Genomic DNA, 22,836 nt, shown 5'->3' with positions numbered 1-22,836 from the left:
TGGATAATTACTTCCCCTGCAAGGGGAGACACAGACTAATGAGAAGGAGGACAAAGGGCCTTTTATTTCGCTTTTGGCTGTGTGCTAACTCTGGTGAGCGCGTTCCCTGTGTCTCCCTGCTGCTTGCTGAGCCATCCCAGGCTCCTGGGACAGCGCCTGCCTCCACGTGTCCCAGCTGTGGGCACAGGTGCCTGGCCTCAGGCAGCGAGGTGATTCCAGCACAGGGCTGTGCTTGGGACATGAGCCTTTCCCGTGGGGAACAGCTGCTCCTGCACCCCATCCCTCAGGGCAGCACCACGCGGGTCCGGGCAAAGGCTCACAGCTCCCCACCCTCCGCAGCAGACAGCACCTCACTCCAGCCCACGAGGACCGGTGAGGGATTTCTTCTGGCAGCCTCAGGCACCCCGCAGGCATTGCCAGACGCCCCAAGCTGGCTGCCGAGGGTCCCGCAGTGATGCCAGACAAGCTCCAGAGCACAGCTCCGGTCTCTGAGGGCAGATGGGGCACAGTCCCTGTGCTGAGGTGCTCACCAGCCTCCCATCCAAGCATGTACCACCTAACCAAGAACACCTGGGAGGATGCTGACCCCCCTCTGCCCAGCCCTGCAGGGGGATATCGGCTGGGAGCAGAGCTGGCAGCCCCCGTGGCTCTGCAAGGTGCTGCCCACCGTCCTCGGAGGTGCCTGGGGGCTCCAGCCCGCAGCTGGCACATGCCAGAGCTGTTCCTGGCACGCACAGGAGCCACGGGGTGTGGACTCAGCAGCAGCTCCAGACCTGCGTGTGCACCCCCGTGTCCGTGTAACACCTGCAGTGCTCATCCCACACGCACACAAATAAACCACGATAACGATGAGCATCAGCTTGTGAGTGAAGCAGTGAGGGAAAAATAAAAGCAGTTTGCAACAGGAGCACCAAAACCCACCCCGGTGAGGCTCTGCGCCTGCATAAATCACCTGGTGACTGACAGAGCTGTCACTGGGGCTGACAGGAGCACAGCCCAGGCGCAGTTATCCCGGGCTCGGGTATCAATTACCATTGCTAATCCTGAAACGGAGACCAGCTGATGCTAACAGGGGACCGGGAATTAAACCGCCACAAGTTAAACCATCAAGTGCCTCTTCTGGTTGTTTTCACCAGGAATGTTGAGTTTGAAATGGCCAGAAATGCTGGGACATCAACGACACAACTGCTGCGAGATAAAAGGAGAAATCAAAACCATCAACTTTTGTCTCGGGTGGATCTGCTTGTAAATGGAAATAGAGGCATTTCCACCCCACATCCCAACCCTCCCTTCATCCCACCTCCCACCCCACCTTCACCACCGGTGGTGGAACGACACTGCGGGGCTGCTGTGGACGCATCTGACTCCTCAGTACAGCTCCCTCAGGGAAGGAGCAGGCCTTCAGCTGGAGTCCAGGCTGGTCTCATCTGTACTTCTGTGGAGGGAGATGAGTAATGGGGTCAGGGATCATCTGGTTGCTATTTTTAGGTATTTTCTGAATTCCGACTTCAGTTGCACTGCAGAGCCCCGAGCTCCCTGCACTGCCTGCTTCCCACTGGGATGTCTGAGTGGGATGAGATGCCGAAGGAGTGCCAGACCCGCTGATTTATTGATTTCCCGACAAAAGAAATCACAGCTCCACCCATTCCCTGCCATCGCTGTCCTCCCTCTCCAGCCTTGGCTGCTCCATTCCCCCTGGAGCTGCTGCGCAGCCCTGGGCTGGATGGGAGCATCCTCTGCCCCTTCACACCCTGCTGGGAGAGGCTTTAGGGGCTGCATGGGCGGTGAGTGGGCAGAGGCTGCACGTGCCCCCAGCATTCTGAGGCCCGGGGGTTGTGTCTTGAGGCAGGAGGAAGGGCCCTGAGCAGTGAGAGGTTTAAGGTGGATTTGCTGGATGAGCTCTTCCTCCAAAAAGAGCTTTTTAACCCAAAAGTGAAGCTTTACCTGAAGAGAAACTGGAACAAGTGGCTTTTGAAGGTGTGGGAGGCTCAGAACAGCTGAGTGCGTCAGAGCAGGGATGAAAAGGGATCATAAATAAACCTGCACCCATGGCAGGTCCTCTCCTCCCTGTCTACTTCCCACCAGCTCCGTCTTTCAGGAGTTACTGCAGCCCTTCAGAGCCCCACCAGCTGCCCAGGAGGAGCGGGAGCCTGAGCCAGAGGCGGGAGGAGAGAACTAGAGTGAGGTCCAGGATTTTAGCAGGAGGGGGAAAGCAACTGGAAAAGAACAGGCCAGGGGGGACCAGCACCCAAATCCAAAGCTCTTGGCCATCAGCAGCACTGGCAGCGCGTCAGGCCGTGAGGAATATTTTCCTTCCCTCTTCTGGGCCAAATCCCTTCCCAGGCAGCGCTGCTCGGCAGCTCCAGAGCGATTGCACAGTGACACCCGCAGGAGAGCCCCGAACGCTGTCCCCACCGCAGCCGGGCACCGTGCCCGTGCCAGGATGGAGCTGACGGGGACACCCCGGCGGAGATGACAGGGACATCCTCACAGAGGAGCTCTGCGGAGCCGCCCTGGAGCGAGCTCGGAGTCAAACTCTCCCTTCCGTGGTCTCTGTTGGTGCTGGACACGTGCACGTGAAGAAAATTAAATAACTCATTTCTGTTCTAGAAATATGTATTGTGATACCAGAAGGTAACACTATTTATTTTCATGTAGTGACCCCCCGGGCCCTATAAGTATTTATATGAAGCCAGGGAAAAATATGCTGGTAATGTAGCATGCCTTTAAGGTACACAGTGCATGTGAAGCAGCCCATATTAATTGGATATATTGCTGCACCACACAGGGCTGCGGTTCAGCCATTCACAGCCACATCAAAGTTTGGATTAGGACAGGACTCAGTGTGAAGCCCAAAATGTAAAGTCACATTTTGGCAGAGAGGTGCTTTGCTCTAAGCCCCCCCAGCTCCATGCGTGTGGAGGTGACTCCTCCCTGTTCCCTGCCCTGGTGTGAGTCCAGCTGGGGCAGAGCCAGGCGAGTGCTGATGGACAGAGGTCCTGCCCGTCTGGGATCAGCCACGGCTCCTCTCTCCTGCTCAGGCTCCTCCTGCTCCATGTGTTTTTGTTTCACAGGGCTTGGTGGGATGTTCTCCCACTTGGAGGACGCTGTGGTGTAGGAACAACACTCCCCAGTTCAGCACCCCCACCGAGACTCTCCAAACCACAGTGCCACTCTCTCAAGTCCAATTGTTCCCCTGGCACTGCCAAGTTCACCACTAAACCATGTCCTCAAGTGCCACGGAGTCATGGAATCATGAAATCACAAATGGTGACTTTGAATTCACCATGCAAGAGCAGCATCTGGAGTTGAGGGACTCGCTGTGCCCTCACTGACGCACAGCACCCGTGTATGTGACCTCACTGGCACCACAGTCTGACCCAGTGCTGCTGGGATGTGCTGCTCGGCAGGCGGGCAAAGGGAGATTTTGGAACCAGATGGATAGCAAAGGGGGATGGGAGAGTGCAAGAAGAGGAGCTTTGGTCTTTGCCATGGCTCTGAGGTCTGGGGTGTTGATCTAGGCAAGGTTCAGCACAGGATCCAGCCGCTGGATGAGACTCAAGAGCCTCATCAAGAGCTGCTGTGTTCCCTCTGCTCCAGAGCAGAGCTGGCAGCAAAGCAGGAGGAGACTGTGATTCCCTGGCATCCTGACAGGGAGAAGTCCTCACCAGCATTTATTTAACCTGCTGAGAGACAGCTGGTGAGCGACAGGACAGCAGTGATGATGTTCATCACACTCCTAATCGGGGTGGGGAGTGCGACTGCTCTGGCAGAACCGGGAGAGCAAATTAGGGAGCAGGAGACGTTTATTGTCGTAGTGGGAAGTGACAGTGACCAGTCACCCTGAGTGAGACTCCTCCTCCACGTGCTAACAGGGCAGAATGAGGCACCCCGCGTGGGATGGGGGATGTAACACGTGGACCCCAATTCTTCCTGGCTTAGCCTACAGGCACCAGCACAGTTGGCTCCCGTGAGCCAGGACAATGGTGATCCCACGGAGGGGACACATCCTGGTGTCCTCCTACAAGGATGGGTCAGCTGCCACCACAGAGCAGCATGAGGGGCTCCACCACTGGGGGACACAGCCCCATGACAAATGTCCCCGAGTGCCGTGTAGCCATGTGTGATCTGCAGATTGGCAAAATCTTGGAGCCTTTGGAGCAGGAACATTCACAGACCATCTCCAACCCTGCACCAGCAATGCACCAACACTGCCAGGGACAGGAGTAGAGCTGTGCCTGCCCCTGGGCCAGCCCTTGGTTTGGAGCTCACCTGACACTGTCCTCTGTCCTGCCAGGGGTACAGATCAGATCTGGTTCTCCCGGAGCCTGTGGATGCACGTCCTCCCACGCCACTGCCAATCCCCTCCCAGCCACAACCCATGGATTTTAAACAGGTGGAAAACTTTAAAAAAAAAAATCTATTGACTCAGAAAAAACTAATTTCACATGTAAGAGTAAATTACCTTGAGGATTAAATCAAGAATAAATGAAAATGTTACTGTGAGCTGCCACATGCCTGGAACCTCTGCCTCAGGAGAACAGGGTGAGTAATTCTGAGTACACAGCAGGATCCATCCATGGGGCCTCTGCATGAGTGACTCCTTATTAAAATCATTAAACAATCCCAGGTATTCAGACAGCATCAAAGTGATGTTTCCTTCCTGACACAAACACCTGCACTGTGTCAATTACAGGAACTGTGTCCTCTGCCCCGCAGATGGAATTTTGCTGGCGGGTTTTGTCCAATAATTATTATTTTGCAGCAGTTTATTTAAGCACTCGCTCCCCATAGCCAGCATGTCCAGTAACTCGATGGCAAGGTGTTCACACCTCTCCAGCTACAGAAAAGGGTTTGGAAACAAGGCAAAGGCACACAGAAAGCAAAAGGAACAGCCCTTGGCACTTACCTGCCACCTGTGTTTGTTATTCTGCAGCACAGGGCTCAGGGAGCCCAGGGGCTCACCACAAAGCAAGCACAGCACGTGCTGTCCGGGTGTGGAAGGAAGTCTGGAGGGAGTAAACTCAAAAAAACATGAAACCTGTGAAGTCCACATCGCTTCCTCACTGAAGTGCAGCGTTGCATCCTGACATTCCCTCCCCGGGAGGGACGGGGTGCCAGGAGTCTGCACAAACACCCACCCAGGGCATCGGTGGGTTCAGCATCCTGGGCTGGAGGAGCTGAGGTTTGTAGGGAATCAAAACCAATTTGGTGTACAGCAGTGACTCAGCAGATGTAATAATGTGATTCTACAAAAAGGGAGACGTTCATTGCTGATCTGCTCTCAAAATTCTTCCCTGTGAGGGTGGGGAGGCCCTGGCACAGGGTGCCCAGAGCAGCTGTGGCTGCCCTGTTCCTGGGAAGTGTCCAAGGCCAGGTTGGACAGGGCTTGGAGCAGCCCAGGATAGTGGCAGGTGTCCCTGCCCATGGCAGGGGGTGGAATGAGATGCCCTTTAATGTTCCTTCCAACCCAAACCATTCCATGATTCTATGAACATTCATCCTGTTACTGCAGCCTCTGCTCTGCCTGGCAGCAACTCACATACCTGGAACCAAAACATCACCGGGGCCTGAAGGAGTTACAGGCCAGCAAGTTTGTGTTTGTTCCTGGAAAATGGCTTTAAATTGTGATTAAAAATAGGCTAATGGAGCACAGATGGAATGACATAGATTCTGTGATGGAAAATGTGTCAGTGTCTCCAAAACATCCCTGGTACTGCTCCCAGCAGGGGGTTTGGATGGCTGGGGTAGCCAGAGGGCTGCAGGACTACGGACAGGTAGGAGCCAGGGGAAAGGTGCCTGTGTGGAAAAAATTATTTGAACAGAAAACTAAAGCACCCGATATTCAATTTTTCGTGAACACTTCCACCATGGATCTCATCACTGCGCATGTTAATGCTTTCCACAGCACTCTGGAAAGGACAAAGAGCTGGAGAGTGCAGCCCAGTCCCCGGATGACACAGAGGGAAGTTAATTGAACCCAGAAAGTCCATTGCACCTCTGACCAGCCAGGCCAGGGAGCTGGAGGATGAGTTTGTAGCTGAACATTCACTTCAATGAACAAGTGATTCAGCACCTGCACTTCAGGAGCGCAAAGCCCAGCTCCTGTGGAGCACACTGTGGGGACTGCCAGGGTGGGAGGGAGTGGATTTGGATGGAAAAGGAGCTGCTATAATGATTAGGAGCATGTGTGAGCCAAGAACAGGGAATGCTGTAGCACATTTTGGTGGCAAATGACATCAGAGATGGTTGCGGGAGACACCCTTGGGGTGTTGGCTGTGCCAATTAATTTTTAGCAGGAGGACAGGGAATGGGAGGTGGTGAGAGCTGGATCCATGGTCCTGGTTGGGGACATCTCAGGCTCCTCAGATGAAGTTCTGAAGAAATTGTGTTTAGCTTGGGAAATGAAGTGAACTGTGTGGGAGAAAAGCTTGATCCCAGGTGCTGTTCCCTGTCCTGCCTCAGTGTCCTGGGCCATAGGATCGTGTCTGAGCAGGCCCATGGCCCCGGCAGCCTGTGTGTCCCTGCTGGCATCTGCTTGGCACCATCGCATGAGATGGCCGGAGGAGACACAGGAGAGCAGGGAAGCTGCAGAACTGTCGGGCTTTGGAGCAGGACAGGAAAGGGACTTGCCAGAAGCACCACAAAGGCTCCGAGGCCACGGAGAGGGGTATGGCCAGGCAGCCTGCTCTGGAGATGTTTACCCACGGCTCGGGCACATGGAGCAGCCTCAGCTGCTGCCCCACAGAATCGCTGCCCCACATCAAAGCCTGGGAGAGCAAATCAACGTGGAAGGGAGCAGACGGGGACAGGACCTGGTCCTGGGGCGTGTGACTGCGGTGGGGATCCCGCACGGTGCCCAGGAGGGTCCAGTGCTGCCTCCTCGCTGAGGAAGGGATCCCACCAACACCGCTCCAACCTGTCCCTTATGTTCTTCTCACCCAGAGCTGCTTTAGAAGCATCCACGGTGCAAATCTTGGCAGAGAGCACCCTCCAGTGGGCACTGGGAGGCCAGTAGGATCCCCACGCCGGGAACGGGGGGATCCAGCACCCGTGCAGCACGAGTGAGCCCCTGGTGAGGGTGGTGAGGCAGCTGGAGCAGCTCCCGTCAGCTCTGCGTGAGGAGCCACGCTTGGCTCACCTGCATGGCTGTGGGCTCCAGCCGAGTGCTGCCCTGGAGCCGGAGGTCTTGGAGCAATAAGAAGCCGTTCTGCAAAAGCAGAGAATTTGGCTGTTGAACACAGAACCCCTTGGGGTTGGTCCAGCCAGTGACGCTGCTCTGGATTTAGCAGCATCCAGGGATGCGGTATGGGACAGGCTGTTGTGTGGAGCCGATGATCCTCACTCCATCGCCAGATGTTCAGTGAGAAGACGCAAGGCAGAGGCAGTGGGAGTCCTCAGGATGAATCGGGGAGAAGGTCAGGACCGCCTGTTGACTCCCTCCAGGGTCTGGGCGCCACCATCCCCGGACGCCCTCCACCCAAAGCCCCAGAAAGCCCACCCGAGGTATCCCCTCTGGGCACGCCGTGTGCCCTTGCTCGGACGGGGCTCTCCCTGCGGGGCGGAGCGGAGCCAGAGCAGGGAAAGCGATGCCTGAGACATCTGGTTATAATCAGTGTTTGCAGAACTGGCCTCGCTCCTGCCCAGCCACTGGCCAGCGGGGCTGTTTCCCACGGGATGCCGAGCCCGTCGCTCCCCGCCAGGGTTTCGCACATCCGGAACAGCAACTGCATCCCGGAGCAGCCCTGGATCCCGGCCCTCCCCCGCCGAGGGGGTTCTCCGCAGAGAACCACAACAAGGCTCTGGCACTGCTTCTCCCGGGATCTCTCCCTGGGGCCTGTCCACAGCTCCAGAGCCATCACGGGGCTGTGGCTCCTCGTTTCCAGCCCTCCCACCCTGGCCAGCCCCACTCCTGATCATCAGAATAATGTGGTGACTTCATGGGTGCAGCTTACTTCACATGGAAAGGGTCCTTGTCATTTTCTCACGCTAAATATTTGACATAAGACTTCAAGAAAACACAATCCATTTAGGAAAAAAAAAGCCAGTTTAAGTTGCTAAGCGACCAGATTTTTGTCATTTATTGAGGTTGCTGCACTATGTGATGGTTTTATGAATCCCTTGGCTCCCAGAGTCCGGATCTCAGCTCACACTCGATGGCAAGGTGTTCACACCTCTCCAACTACAGAAGAAGGTTTGGAAATGAGACAAAGGCACACAGAAAGCAAAAGAAAAAGCCCTTGGCACTTACCTGGCTTAAAATCCTCCTGGCTAAGCCAGCCTCGAGACCTGGGCACTGCTGCCACAACAAGCCTGCGTCATGAGGCAGAACAAGAGAAAACCACCTCAAAACCAGAGAAAAAATTGGATAAATTCCATTTTTGGGAGGGTTTCTTGCCCTTGCCCTGACCAGCAGGACAGTGCCCAAGTGGGTGTTGTGGCTGCTGGGAAGGACAGTTCAGACCTCGTGCTCGTGTTTCAAAACACACAGATCTGTGCTGGAAAAGCCACAGAAACAGGGACATTGTCCATGTGCTCCCTCTCGGCGGGCAGTGGGAGAGGTCAGGGCTGGGAAGGGCGGGTGGGCTGGGAATGGGGAGTGAGCAGAGCCCTGATGGGGTCCAGATGCTCTCCTTACCCGGATGATGACTCATGACCGAGGCTGGCCAAGCCAAGAGAATTGGGCTGACTTCACCCTCCTCATGTCCTAGCGGGGTGTGACCCCATGCCTCAGTTTCCCCATCTGTGCTGGGAACAGAGCCAAGGCACCAGCGCTCCTCAGCTCCTTCTGCCTCGATTGCATCCAGGCAGGTGGCAGCCACCACAGTCCATCAGCCCAGGGAATGACGCATGGGAGAGCTCCAAGGCTCCTGGAGGAGACCTTGTTCCGCTCTCTGCACAGACAGCAGCTCAGGGCACCTCATGAAGCTGAAAGGGGAAAGGAGAGAAGGAAAGGGAAAGGGAAAGGGAAAGGGAAAGGGAAAGGGAAAGGGAAAGGGAAAGGGAAAGGATAGTTCTCAGTGGAAGCAGCCCCATGGAGCTGGGTTTGGACGCACAAACGTTTACACAAACCCAAGCAGAGCAGGAATAGTTCAGGAGTCCAGCAAGGTTCACCATGCAGGGAGAAATGGTATCACAGGAAATTCCCAGTAGGGATTCTAGTCCTTCTCTGTTCCAGGCAACTGGAGCTGCCGGGGATGGGGTGCTGGGCCATCTGGATTGGAGGTTACACCCACCACAGCTGCTCTTCTCTCAGCTTTTGCTGCGCCCTCCCTGCTGCCAGGAGCCATGCAGCCTGGAGCTCCCCGGGGCTGGGCAGCCAGGACATCCCCACTGCACCCTGGTGCCATCCCGGGGACACCCAAATATTGGCTTTAGCAGGCGCTGGAGCAGGGAGGACGGGGAGGGAGCAGTTTCTGGAGCAGAACACCCACGGGAAATGCGGGGGAAATGCGGGATTAACGGCCTGTCCTGCTGCGGCTGCTGGGTGCTGCCCACCTCGAGGGACCCTGAAGCCCAAGGAGGCAGGGACAGGACTCGGGGAGGCCCCACAGGCCCCGGGTCCCGGCACAGGAGGGGCGGCTGCAGCTGGAGACAGCGCCGGAGGGGCCCGTGCCCTTGGGAATGGGAACGCGGCGGGGAATTGCCGGTACCGGAGGGTGTCCGTGTCCTTCGGAATGGCATCGGGAGGGAAGGGCCGGCCCCGAGGGATCCCTGTGCCCCAGCCCGAGCAGCGCCAGCTCCGGGGCTCCGGCCCCAGCCAGCCCGCAGCGTCTCCGCAGCTCCTCCCGCCGGGGCCGCTCTCTCCCTCCCGAGTGCCGCCGTGCCCCGCCGCCGGCCCGAGCATCCCCGAGCGGGGCCGCCCCTCCCTCCCCTTCCTCCTCCTCCTCCTCCTCCCACAGACCGGCTCCGAGCCCCGGCGCTGCTGCCGGACCACAGCCCTCGCAGCCGCGGGGCTCGACGGGGGGAACAGTGCCTGGCTGGGCTGAACCGAACCGGGCCGGGGGGCAACCGGGCCGGGGGAAACAGAGCCGATCCGCCCCGAGCCAATCCGCCCCATGCCGTTCTACCGACGGAGCGTGGCAGTGCGGGTCCGGCCGGCGGGGCCGCTGACCGATCTGCGGGACACCTGCAGCCTGGCGGCTCTCGCCCTGCTGCGGCAGCTGGCCGAGCTCTGCGGCCACTCGGTCGCTCTCCTGGGGGACATCGAGGGCCACCTGCGGGCGCTGGCCCGTCGCGCCGCCCGCCTGCACCGCCGCGCCGCCCGCCTGCAGTCGCTGCTGCGGGGCCGCCCGCTCCGCGCCGCCGCCACAGGTAAGGGGACACCCCCGTGGGACGGGGGAGCCTGCGGGCCCCATGCCGGGGGTACCGCTGCTGGGGCCGCTTCCCGCTCCCAGGGGTTCCGCTCCCTGCCCCAGTGCCGGAGGGCTGCGCTGCTGCTCCTCCGATGTGGTCACCCCGTGTGATGTGGTCACCGCGGGTGACCCGCGGCGGCTCCCGCTTTCGGGGCCCATCATCCCTGCTCCGTCAGCAGGGAGGTCTGGGGGAGCGGGGTAGGGGTGGCAATGCCTCACCAAGGCCCATGGTGCCAGTGGCCAGGGAACCGTGCCGGGCATGGGGGTGCGGTGTCATTGGGATGCCAGGGCACTGGGGTGAGGCCAGGACAACCCTGCACCCTTTCCCTCTGCCCGGACTTTATTTCCCTGCTCTCAGTGGGCATTTTCCAGGCTGCCAGCCAAGCACACCTCACGCTGTGTCTGCAATTACGGGGGGCTGTTTTGGGAAAGCAGGGACACCGGGCTGTCAGGGCTGTGTGTCCCCCCACACTGTCCCTGCCTCAGGTGCTCCGCCTCATCCTGGGGCAGGTGACCAAGGGGGCTGTCCTGTCCAGCGTGGGGCAGTTTTCACTCGGGGTGTTTTGTATCTGGGGAAAATGCTGGGTTGTCACCCAGGCATCCTGGCAGCTCGTCCCCTCTCCTGGCAGCCAGCGGGGTTTGGGTTCCCTTGGACTGCTTCCACTTCCCATTCCAAGCATTTCGGTCTGGCACAGGCTGCTGTGCTGGGTCAGGAACAGGCAGTGTGCCGTTTCGGGAGATCTTAAAATAAGCTGATTTTGGAGTTGTTTATAGAAGTTTGTTTTAAAGGCTTTGCGGGGCGGGGAGGGCAGTGCTGCTCCAGCACGTTCCCCTCAAGCACCGCGCGTTTCCCAGGCCCTTGGCAGAGCGTGTGCCTCTGCTTTCGGCAAATCCCCTCACAAGAGCTCCCTTGCTGCTCCATCTGCCTGGAGCCATGGGAAATCACTGACAGATCCTCACAGCTTGCGTCCGGGAAGCCGGGAGCGAGTGGAGCACCCGGCCCGGCCTGGGAGCTGCGCTGCTCCTGCAAATGCTGCGGACCCGTCATCAGACAGAGAAGCGGCTCCCACCGTCCTGTGCATCGACCAGGACGAATAAGGGGACAGCGAGGTTTCACAGTCACCCAAGCTGACCCGTGCACTGCACCAGCGTGTGCCAAACCCGGCAGCATCCTCGCTGTACGTGCTGGACCAGGGTCTGCTGGAGGAGGAGCTGATCGTGCCGGTGACCAGATGGTCCCTCACTGCCTGTGTCTGGCCAGCAGGTTGGGACTGCTCCAGGTGGCCACAGGAGTATTGTGTGTGTGCCACCGTGGTAGCAGGAGGGAGGATAGTGTGGGGGGACAGTGGAAGACAGCATGGAGGAGATGGTGTAGGGGACAGGGGACAGCAGAGTGACAGCGTGGGGGGGTGGTGGGGGTATGGTCGGGGGACGCCTGCAGCTGCTGCTGTGGGCAGGTGGAGCGTGCAGCCCCACGCCGTGTGTTCAGCTAATTCCATGGAGTTTCTTATGGAGCAACACCACAGGTAGCTGCAGGTGTGTGTGTAAGGCAGCAGCAAATTGTCCTCCTGTGCTACAGCTCCTCGTTAGAACCATGAATACGCATGCATGTAGATGTGCTGGGCTGGCTCAGGGCTGGGGTCAGAGGCGTGTAGTGGTAAAAATGCTGTGATTTATCTTGTGGGAAGAGATGGGGCAGCGTGAACAGAGCCAAGCTCACCACGCCTCCTCTTCATTCCTGCTCAGTGGCACAGAGGCTTAGGAGGTTCATTTCCCCCTGCATCCTAAGGGAGCAAGGGAGCACAGCCCACAGCACCCTCTCACCTGCTCCACATCCATCCACCACCAGCCAGTGGGATGCAAGAGCTTCCAGTGTCACCAAACTTACTTGGGTAAAGAACAAAATTCTGACTTGTATTTCAGTGGCAGTTTGTTTTGCTACAGCATCAGCCCATGGTGTGGGATCAGATCACGTCTTGGGGGGCCGGGAGCTCCTTGTGAGCTCCTGGTGCTGCCGGAGAGTGGTGGCTGCCCAGGGCTTCCCACTGAGCTGCAGCACAGCAGGGACCCAGGAGTGAGGAGCAAACACTTAACAATGCCCCACACTGGGTTTGGGGTTTATTTTCTCCTCCATTTTCATTTATTGAAGAGGATCCAATGGCAAAAATCACATTTCCCCTCCTAAAATTGAATGGAAGGCCATGGAAGATGCTCCGGGGGGAGCTCACCCTGCACCAGTCATGCCCTGGCGCAGCCTCTGCTCAGCCAGCATGGGTCCAGGTCACAGCCTGCCTGGCCAGCTTGTAAGGACTGTGGTGGCTTGCCCTTCCCAAGCATGGTCCTTGTGCCAGCTCTCAGATTTGGGCATCCTCAGTCAGCTCACAAGCCTTTGCCTGGTTTTGGTTCCTACCAGACAGGTTTAGAAAGATTCAAGAGCTGGGCCTCCTCACCCCACGGCTGGGGAGTTCAGGTCACCACTGTGCAGCAGAACGCGTCCATTGGTGTTCCCAGAGGCTGTGAGCTGAGGGAGCTCATCCTCCTCAGGAAGGGGAGATGCCAGTGGAGCAGCGTTGCTTCCAGATGAAGAAATCACACAGCAAAGGGCTGGGGAAACACTTGTCCGACAAGGCAGCGTGGATGTTTCCAGCAGGAGACGGCAGCCAACGGCTGTTGGATTCCTCTGCTCTTATTCACCGGCAGTGGTGGGAGTGGGGAGGGCGCACGCTGGGAGCTGGGAGCTGGGAGCTGGGAGCTGGGAGCTGGGAGCTGGGAGCATCCCTCATCCCTTGGTGCAAGGATGCCATGTCTGGGGACAGGGTCCCACTGCAGCCAGGGCAGAACAGGGACCAGGCTCCCTGTCCCCCTCCCATTGGCACAGCCACGTCCTGGAGGGTGACACTCACCAGGATGGCTCAGCCTCTCCCGCTGGGACCCTGCAGCTCCAGAAATAAATCTCAGCGAAGCAGAGGATGGGGCCGGCGCCGAGAGCTATTTGAGGCACAGTCCCTGAAGAGCTGCAGGACGATTCTCTGGAAGAAACCCCAGGCTGTGCTGGCAGGAGCAGCTGTTTACTGCTCCTGCTGAAATGTGCAGCGTTCCCATCCTCTGACCTCCCAGCCTTCTCTGAAAGCAGCCCTCGAGATAGAGCTGCCGGCCAGCCAGGGCTGCTGCCCCCCACGCCCTCTGCTCAGCTCTTCCCTTGCTGAGCTGCCACAGATATTTCCCCCCAGATTCTGCAACTGGATTTTAAAAAATTAGCAAAAAAAGAAAAAAAACCCAACCCCTTCTGACACACTAGAGTTTCCTGCCAGGCTGAAGTGGCTGGTCTGTCCTTCAGTCGCAGGGACAGGGGACAGGGGCTGCAGCCATGACCATGTGAACCTACCTGAGCCCCACTCCTTTGACCCCGCAGCTGCCCTCGTCAGCACCTGCCCATGGGATCAGTGCCCTTCAAGTTGGAACAAAGTGCCAGGAATGGTGCAGGGCTCTCGGTGCAGGGCTCTCACTGCAGGGCCACGGGAAGGAGATGTCCCAAATTCCGGGGATGAGAAGGGTCGGTTTGGAGTGAGCCATGGTCTCAGTTCACCCTGATGCTCTCTTCCCCAGCAGCCCTGACCTGCCGTGGCCAAACCACCACTGTGAAGGGGCACTTGGAGCCTTCTTAGCCACCAGGACAGGCTGTGGCCAGTGTGGGGTGAGGGTTGCTCACCCCACAGAAGTGCCAAAGCCTCACAGTAGTGCCAGAGAGGCTTATGGGGGTCCCTCTCAGGAGCCCAGCACTGCTCATCCCAGCCACAACCCACTGCAGCCTCCTCTGCAGGGCAGAGCAGCTCCCAAAACTCTTCCAGACCTCCAAGACATTTTGTCTGCCTGCATTTCCCCAAGCCAGTGGTGATTTCAGTGTCAGAGGGGTGAGCACGTCTCCCCAGGCTGCTGGTGTGGGCGGGAAGTGGGATGCTGACCAAGGCTGGATAGTTGGCTCAGCTGCCGGAGGAGGGGGAGTGGGGCCACACCCTCCCCTTAACAGGAACCGTCTGACAGCTCAGCGAGAGATGGATGCATGGATGGATGGATGGATGGATGGATAACACACGGCTCACACCGGCCCTGCTCTGGCTGAAAGCTATCCTCGGCAGTGGGCTGATGGCCACTCCCTGAAAATGTGTGCTGCAGGCAGCGTGAGGGGCAGGACACCCCAACCCTGCTGCCAGCAGCTCCCCACACTGCTGACATTCCTGCAAGGAAGGGGCAGCCCTGGCTGGGCTTTTCCAACCTCCAGGGTCACAGTTTCCCCAGGCTCCCCTGCCCGTGGGTGTGGGGCTCCTGCAGAGCCTGGCCATGCTGGGGAGACACGTGGGACATCCTGAGAGCTGGTGTTGAGGACGGCATCTCCAGCTCGTTGCTGCGACCTCCCTGCTGGGGTTTTGTCAGGGCTGAGATTCCTGCTTGGATGGATCCAAACCTTGATTCCAAAAAAAGTGTTTTCACCCTTGGGCGGTGTTTTGGAAGGATTCATGTGACAGCTGAGCTAGTGGCCCTTGCTCAGGAGCTGGGCTGTGGCCCCCAGGGGCAGTAGGTCCTTAGGGACAGCAGGTCCTCTGGACACCCATCACCCAGTGAGAAGTGCATGAAAGCACGAGGGAACACAGCCACTGCTGTCCCCTCGCAGCCTTGCACACCCCTGGTGTTTCTGATTCCTCCTGCCTGGGCCCGGCTCTGCAGAAGAAACTCCACGAGCACCAGTGTTCCTGGTTCTTCCTAGGAAGCACTTACAGCCCCACATTGGCTGGGAATATGGCAACACTTACGGACCAGGAACATGGATTGGCTTCAACTATGTGTCTCCTTGGAGCCTGCGTCATCCTAAAGCAGCATGTGGGATGTGTTCACCTCCGTGTGGAAGCAAGAGCTGGAGCGTGCCTTGGCAGCCGGTTCTCCAGCTGTAGGGAGCTCCGTGGTGCTCCATGGAGGCAGAGGTGGGAGTGCAGGATGGCTCCCCATGGCACCCGAGCAAGTCATCCATGCAGCGAGGCACCAGTGGCTGTGGGGCTGTGCCTCGGAGAGCAGATGACCCTTGGGGAGGGACACAGGAGCCCACCAGGGACCCACCTGGCTGCCTAAGAACCCTGCAGTCCCTTGGGGATGCGTATCCAACTCCCAGCCAGGCCTGTGCTCCCCAGGTGCCCAGCACCGTGCCCGCTGGCCATGCCCGTTGCCCTGCAGGCGCTGGCACAGGGCCGGCCACACGCCAGTCCCTGCGCGTGCATGGGAGCCACTGGCTGCCAGCACAAGTCTGGATTGAGCAGGAGCTGGCGCAGCGCCCAATGGGCCAAGGATGCTGGCAAGGAGAATCTTCTCCTTAGCCGTGCCAGCAGGCTCTGCCACCCTCCTCCTGCTCTCCCGCTGGCCGCCCACCTTGGCACCAGGATGCCGCTGGCAGGGAATCAGGCTGGCACCTTGGGCAGCGGCGGGCATGGGGCTCTGCTTGAGTACCCATCAGCATGGGGGTGACCGTCCCCTGTCTGTCTGCCGGAGCCTGACCCCTCACGGATGCCAGCCTGGCACAGCACAGTGTCTGGCAGCATGGAGCTGTGTGGCATGGGGAGACTGAGCCTGGTGGGCAGTGCCGGCATCAGGAGAGGATCATTACTCCTTGACTTAATTAATGGCAGCAGATTGAAGTAGACAGGGAACAAGGTAATTCTCCCCATTACCCAGACAGTGGCTGTGAGCAGCCACTTCCTCCCTTCCTGGCACCCTGAGTCTCCAGCTGCATCCATATGGAGCAGCATGGCCCCACCGTGAGCTTGGATCCTGACCCAGTGCCCCCATAGCCAGGCAGGAGGACAAGGACAGCCCGGCACCTCGCACCCCAGTGCAGAGCAAACCCCACTGGCACACGAGTGTTTGTGGCTCTGCACATGTCTGTGTGTGCTCACGTGTGTCTGTCGCAGAGATGGGGGCTCCTGGCGTGCTGGGGGTGCTGGGTTCTGTGCTGTCAGTGCTCCTGGAAGGAAGGATGCTCCTGGGTTGTCTCGTGCTTGGTCTGTGCTCTGTGGAAATGGGGGGGAGTGTCTCCTGCTGTGGGGTCAGCCCTGAGATCACCTCCCCCTGTGTCAGGATTTTGCTCCAGTGCTTTCTCATCCCTCCCAACTGGCTGCCGTGGGTGTGGCTGCCCAGTGCCCACACCTCTCTGCTGGACACGGCTTGTCCATCACCATCCAGTCATTGCCATCCCCAGGGCCTCTCACGCAGCTGTGCCCTGCGAGTGGGGAGAGCGAATCCCCCATTGCACACCCAGCATGGGGTGCCCCCTCGTCCAGAGCATGAGAAGGTTCTGGCCATCCCCCGGGTGTTCCCCTCCCCGCAGCTGCAGCCCGTGGCCTCCCGGGTGGCCCTGGCTGTCAGGCAGAGCGTGGGCTGTCGAGGCCACCTGCAAGGGACTGCCTGTGTGGGACCAGTTCCCTTCCTGCCGCACTGGGACCCCAGCCAAGGGCGGGGGGGATGGACAGCCACCTCCCTGACAGCCATGGGGTGCTGCCATCCCCAGGAAACCTCCACCTGGCCGCCTGACCCTGCTAGTTACAGGAGGGTCAGCTGGCACTGCCCACAGCACCCACGCAGACTGGCACAGCCGACAGCAGAGGTGGTGGATGCCATCTCCTCTCCCGGGGACCCACCAATCGCAACCCCTGCTGTGGCTCCCAGACCCACCGGAAAGACGCCAGCTGGCAGGATGCTCCATCCCCGCTCAATCTCCACGGCTCCAGCACCCGCGGCAGGGATGTGTAGCTATGTCTTTAAGAAGGGCCTGGGCTGGGGTGGGAGAAGCGTTTCCATCCAGCCTTTCTCCAGAAACCTGGTTCGAGTTAGTGCGAGCAAGCGACTGCCAGAGCTGGCGCTGTGGCCGCCCTCCCGTTCCCGGCCAGGGCAGCCGCCAGTCCATCCCGGCCATGGGGGCTCGGAGCATCCGCTGAGGTGTGGGGCAGCCGCCGTACCCCCTGGCCTTGGGCCTGGAGGGAGAGGAAGAGGAGGAGGCAGAGTTGGGTAAGTAAGAGTTTTGTCCTTTCCTGGCTGTGGGACTCCCTGCCCCGCCCCGGGAGGGCCTGGGAGCGCCGCAGGACAAGGGCAGGGAGTCAGGGGTGCATGACCTGGTGGCTGTCACTGCAGGTGGGGGCAGGCAGCAGCAGCCCCGGGGCTGGCACAGCCGCCTGGCCGGCTCCTGGCTCCTGTCTGTGCGCACCGCGCCGTGGGGATGGTGGGATGGGGCCAGCTGGGCACCCAGCGCCCATCCCGCGAGGGCTCGCAGGCGGGACACACCGATGGTGGCAGTGGGCAGAGCCCCGGGAGGGGTGCGGTGCCCTCTGCTCCCTGGCAGTGCCCGTGCCCAGCACAAGGACTGGATGTGTCCCTTCTCTTCTTCCTCACCCACTCGGGCTGGGATAGGAAGCCTCCCCAGAGGGAGGAAGGTGCACGGAAGGTGCAGAGGGGCTGGGGGATCCAGTGGCAGTGCGGGGGAGGTGCCGATGCCACCCCTGGCACCCCACGTCTCCCGTAAAGGGCTCACAAATGACAGGTACCAGTGATGGTGGCACGGCACGTGGTGGCAGCCTGGCTCCGCGCTGTTCTCTGGCACAGCTGTTTTGGAGGGCATTCAGAGGAAGCTCTGGGGGTGTGGGTGCAGGCTGTGGAGTGATCAGGGCTGGGGTCCCCCTGTCGCCTCTGCCTGACCCCACACACAGCTTCATGCCGAGCTCTCGCACTGCGCGGGAGGCAGCAGAGCCAGGTGACTGCATCCTCCAGCCCTGGCACAAACCGGGAACAGGGAGGGCAACCGCTGACAGTGCCGGTCCTGGGCAGGACGGTCAGGCCCCCAGAGCAGTTACCAGGACACAGAGCAAGGAAATATGTCTGGTGCACTGAAGGAATCCCAGGAATGCAGAGCCTGGAGGGGACTCGAGGTGGCACAAAGGTACCACGGCAGCTCCAGCCCTGCACGCAGATCCCCTGCCAGGACTCGAGGGGCAGCTTGGGGGTCACCTTCAGCGGGGCAACACAAGGTGTTGTGGGGCTCGGTGTCCCAGCTCTGCCCTCCAGCTTGGCCGGGACCCTGCCGGTGGCTCTGCTGGGACCTGGGACCTCTCAGGGTCCAGTACAGCCCTGGGACTCGTCATGGTGCCGGCGCGGGGCTGGGAGCCCTGGCCCCGGCTCTGGCCCGGCCCCAAGCCGTTGTTCTCCAATGAGCTCATCTGCCTCGCTGATTGTGAGCTTTAATATGGCCTCTTGGCCCGAAAATAACCAGCTCGGCCACTTAGCAAGTGTTTATGGCTCCTTCACAGCTGGGTTCTCTGCCAGGAGGGGTCTGCTCCGGGAACGCAGAGCGGGGCCACCCTCGCGCTCAGCCGGACGGAGCCGTGGCACCAGCAGTTCCCCGCGCCCTCCTGCCCCTCGAGCCTGGCACGGTGAGCCCGGGGCCCTGGATGAGCCCAGATTTGTCCGGGCTCCCAGGAGCCGTGTGGCCGGGACGGCGCAGGCAGCCTTGTGTGCCCGCGGGGCTCGAGGAGGATGCGGGGTCTGGGGCTGCCCCGCACAAGGAGACCAGCGGCTCGGAGTGATGGGCACCTTGCCTGGCTCCCCAGGGCAGGGAGCAGGACAATGGCCACGCTGTCGGATCGCAGCCCCACAGAGGGGTGTTTGTGCAGGGGCCGCTGCCCCCCTGCCTGACACCCTGTGCTGGGTTTGGCTCGGGCTTGGGGAAGTGGCAGAAAGTATTTTCCCGATGGAATTTCTGCGAACCACCCCCAACTCGCCCCAGTCCTTCGCCTTCCTGGGGAGTGCAGAGGCTGGGTGAGGTGGGTGGGAGCCAGCCTGCGCTGCCTGCAGCCCCACACCCGGATCCCTGTGAGCTGAGGCACTGCCACAGCCCAGCCCCAGAAAAGGGACACAGCATGGGCACCGGGGTTCCACCATGGGTGCCACCATGGGGCCCCCGCACTGCTGCGGCTGTCACACCCACCTGCTCCCACATCAGTCACACAAACTGCTCCTTGCACCGAGTACTGATCCAATTTGTGGCTGTTTCCATAACAACCTCCCAGCGCTTTCTGGTCCTTTCTGTTGCTATATGGATGCCGAGATCCGATGTGTCAGGGATGCTCCGTCCTGGGACACAGAGGCTGGGCTGAGCCATCCCAATAATGCCTCTTGGCTCCCAGGGGTGAAGGGCTGCACAAGTGGGGGGCCTTGGCATGCTGGACAGGTTTCCCCACTCTGGAAAAGGTTTTTTCCCCGTCACAGGGATATGATGAGGTTTGGGCCAGGGGAAGGCACCCAAGGGCAGCAGCTGATCCAAGACTCTTGGGGGTCCCTGCATGCAGCCGAGCTTTGTGCAGTCATGGCACTGCCTGGGACACTCAGTGCCGAGAATAGAGACCTTGGAGGTACTGGCAGACAGAGACGACCCTGTTTCTCCTACCTGAGATGACATCACCCCCAGGCCTGGCTCTTGCAATGTCCTGCAGCTCTCACACAGCGGACCCAGCCCAAAAGCTCTTCCCACACCTCCTGATTCCCTCTGTGCACGGCTCCAGCTGCTCTTGCAGCTGACCTCTGCCTCTCGGCAGAAGTCCCCGACCCCTTGCCTCCAAGCATCCCCTGCTCAGCCACCCACCCCACAGGGCCAGCATCGGGGTCCCCACGCAGCCCCAACACCCCTGGTGTGCTCAGCCCCAGGACCTCCCACGCAGCCCCATGGCCTCAGGGGTGCCCAGCCCTGGCACCACCTCATCCTCACCACTCCGGGGGCTGTCCAGCCCCAGAACCCCCCCCACTCATCCCTAAACCAGACAACTCCCCAGGGGCTACCCAACCCGAGGGCCCCCGACCCAATCCCATCACCCTGGGGGCTGTCCAGCCCTGGTATCCCCACACTATTGGTCTGAGGGTGCCCAGCCCCGGGACCGCCCCACGATCACCCTGGTACCCCACAGCTCTACCTCCCCGGAGGGTGTCCAGCCCCGGTACCGCCATCCCCATCACCCCATCACCCCAGCCCCGATCCCCCCGCCCCATCCCCATCACCCCGGCATTCCCCATCCCCGCGCCGCCCCCGCCCGGCCCCCGCAGCCGCCGCCATTGGGCGCCCGTTCGGCTCCGAGGGGGCGGCGGGGCGGGGGCCGGTGCCGGTGCCGGTGCCAGTGCCGCCCGGCGCGGCTCGGCTCGGCGCGGCTCGGCACGGCTCGGCTCGGCTCGGCTGGGCTCGGAGCGGCGCGGAGCGGAGCGATGCGGCCCGGCCCGGCCCGGCCCGCGGCTCCTCCCCGCGCGGCGCGGCGGGCCCGGCGGGGGGCGGCCGGGGGGCGGCCCGGGGGCGGCGGCGCGCGGAGCCCGGGCCGGGCGGCGGCGGAGGATGGGCAACGCGCAGCGGAAGGGGCCGCGCAGCCAGCGGCGGGGCAGGATGCGCTCGGCAACAGGTACCGGGCGGGGCGGGACCGAACCTGCGCCCCCGCCGCCCCCGGGAGCGCCGCCGCCCCCGCGACCCCCGGCTGCGGCGGCGGGGACGGGGCGGCTCGGGCTGGGCTCGGGCTGCGGCTCGGCACTCCTGGCTCCCCGCTCCCGGTGGGTCGCTTGGAGGACGCGGGCAGAGGTCACCCCGGCCGAGGCTTGGCCTCGACGGGGACGGCGCGGGATGGGGCCGGCGGTGGGGCCACCACGGTCCCCCAGCGTGTGGGACAGGTGCTGGCCCGTACCCCGAGCTGCGGGGAGCCAGCCCCGGGTTACAGGGAGCCAGCTCCATGCAGTAGGGAACCAGCCCTGGGCACGGGGAGCCGTCCCAAAGGTGTGGGGAGCCAGCCCTGGGCATGGGGAGGCAGCCCCAAGGTGTGGGGAGCCAGCCCCGGCAGTGGGGAGCCCCTGTAGTTGCTCTCCCTGGAGCTGGGCCCACCCAGGCAGGAGCCCAGTGCCGGTGTAGCCCCCGCAGCCCAGCTCCCTTCTCCCACACACCGCAGTGGTGGTGGGTGTCTGGGGGCTCTGTACCACAAACAATCTCGGGGAGGCGGACAGCCCTGCAGCTCTGCAGGGAGCTGTTTGAGGGGGAGCAGAGGGAGCAGAGGACTCACTTGGGGCTGGGAGCGGGCAGTGAGGGCAGGTGCCCTCTGAGGAAGCCGGGTCAGACAAGCGGGACCTGTCTGGTCACTCCTTTGTCCCCACGTAGCTGGTCCAGGCAGTTCAGCAACCTTCCCAAGGGCTCCAGCTCTTCTTCCAACCCAGCTCCTGGGAATGCCAGAAGAGCCAGGAGCCGGGGTCTGCAACAACTCTGGTGCCAGGCCCGCCGGAGCCCCGGAGTCCCAGAGTGCAGCATGCTGGGCTCTGCTGGCCGCAGCTCCTGCTGCCCTTTCCCTGCCTGCTGGCTTGGGAGCGGGACACAGCAGTGTGGGCAGCATCAGGGAGCTGCCAGCCCTGGGAGAGACCTCGGGAAGATTGCTTAGAAACTGCAGGAGAATGGGGACTGCTTGTCACAGCCCAAATGACTGTCACAGCTTAATAATCAGTGGGCAGAGAGGGTGGCAGCACAGCCTGGTGCTGTCTAATTTTGCAACCGCTGTTTAGCGGTGGGTGCAAAGCACTGAAATGGGGCACAAGAACTTTGAGTTGCACAGGAGGGGACCAGGAGAGATGCTGAGCTGCGGGTCAGAGGGGTGTGGGATATGGGGCTGCTCGGTATCCACCACATCACCCTTGGCTCCCCTCTGGGGGGCATGGGAAGTGGGCAGTGATTGGACTGCAGGACTCAGAGGGACCATGGGATGCTGGCCCGTTTCCTCCTGGGAGGCAGGCAGTGCCCAGCCCGCAGGATGCTGCCCTGCAGGTCATCAGGGATGAGGGATGCTGTGCTGGCCACTACCCAGCACAGTGCCCTCGGCTCCCATCTGCAGGCATGGAAGATGAGCAGTGCCCAGACGATCGGATGCTGCTCTGCTCCCTGCCTGCCTCTCCCACCTGGTGTCACTCAGAGGAGAGAACTAATCACACTTCTGGACTGTCAAAGGAATTCTTGGAGCTGCAGGAAGGGCCCAAGGGGGATTGTGGGGCCAGGCCCTGGCCAGAGCTGGCTCATCTCTGTCATGAGGCACAGGTCACAGCTCCCTGCCAGACTGGAGATCTCCATCAGATCTCCCTCTGGTGCCTGGTCTCCCTGAGGAGACCTGCATCTGGCTGCTGGGGGCAGGGAGGAGTGGGATTTGGCACTGCATAGCCCAAAACTCGTCTTGGGTGTAAAGCTCGAGCAAATATTTGGACACTCACAGGGCTGCCGGAAGCTCGGTGCCTGGGCATTCCTGAGCAGTTGCGCACAGGCTTCCATGCAGAGAGGTGGCAGCAGGTCCAGGCTGGAGCTTATCTGCCAAGGGGAGGGAGCTGGGGCTCCATAAGGAGCAGCCCTGTGATGGGTGTGGGTCGCTGGTGGGGTGGGATGTGCTAGCAGGGC

At 60.8% G+C, this 22,836-nt stretch overlaps 1 protein-coding gene and 1 long non-coding RNA gene across 6 annotated transcripts in view; one reads left to right on the top strand and one right to left on the bottom strand.

Moving 5' to 3' along the window:
* Nucleotides 1-8,092: 8,092 nt before the first annotated feature.
* On the bottom strand, nt 8,093-8,931 carry LOC125333252. The gene is made up of 3 exons (XR_007206815.1): nt 8,639-8,931; nt 8,252-8,313; nt 8,093-8,182 (listed from the first exon to the last, which is right to left on the bottom strand). It is a non-coding gene; the product is annotated as an uncharacterized LOC125333252 (long non-coding RNA).
* A 1,027-nt stretch (nt 8,932-9,958) lies between these two features.
* NHSL2 (NHS like 2) overlaps nt 9,959-22,836 on the top strand; it is a 29,166-nt gene continuing 16,288 nt past the window's right edge. For 3 of the 5 annotated variants that reach the window (XM_048319063.1, XM_048319061.1, XM_048319060.1), the window contains exon 1: nt 9,959-10,314. In XM_048319063.1, the coding sequence (XP_048175020.1) occupies nt 10,059-10,314 (256 nt within the window). In that variant the 5' untranslated portion in view covers nt 9,959-10,058. Of the gene's footprint in view, nt 10,315-17,315; nt 17,403-20,730; nt 20,825-22,836 lie in introns of those variants that run through there. The other 2 variants (XM_048319067.1, XM_048319065.1) reach the window with 2 other exon arrangements.

Source organism: Corvus hawaiiensis, chromosome 14, assembly GCF_020740725.1.
Source record: "Corvus hawaiiensis isolate bCorHaw1 chromosome 14, bCorHaw1.pri.cur, whole genome shotgun sequence".
NCBI classification, from domain to species: domain Eukaryota; kingdom Metazoa; phylum Chordata; class Aves; order Passeriformes; family Corvidae; genus Corvus; species Corvus hawaiiensis.
Note: the sequence above shows the minus strand (reverse complement) of the source record. Positions and strands in the feature narration are given on the sequence as shown.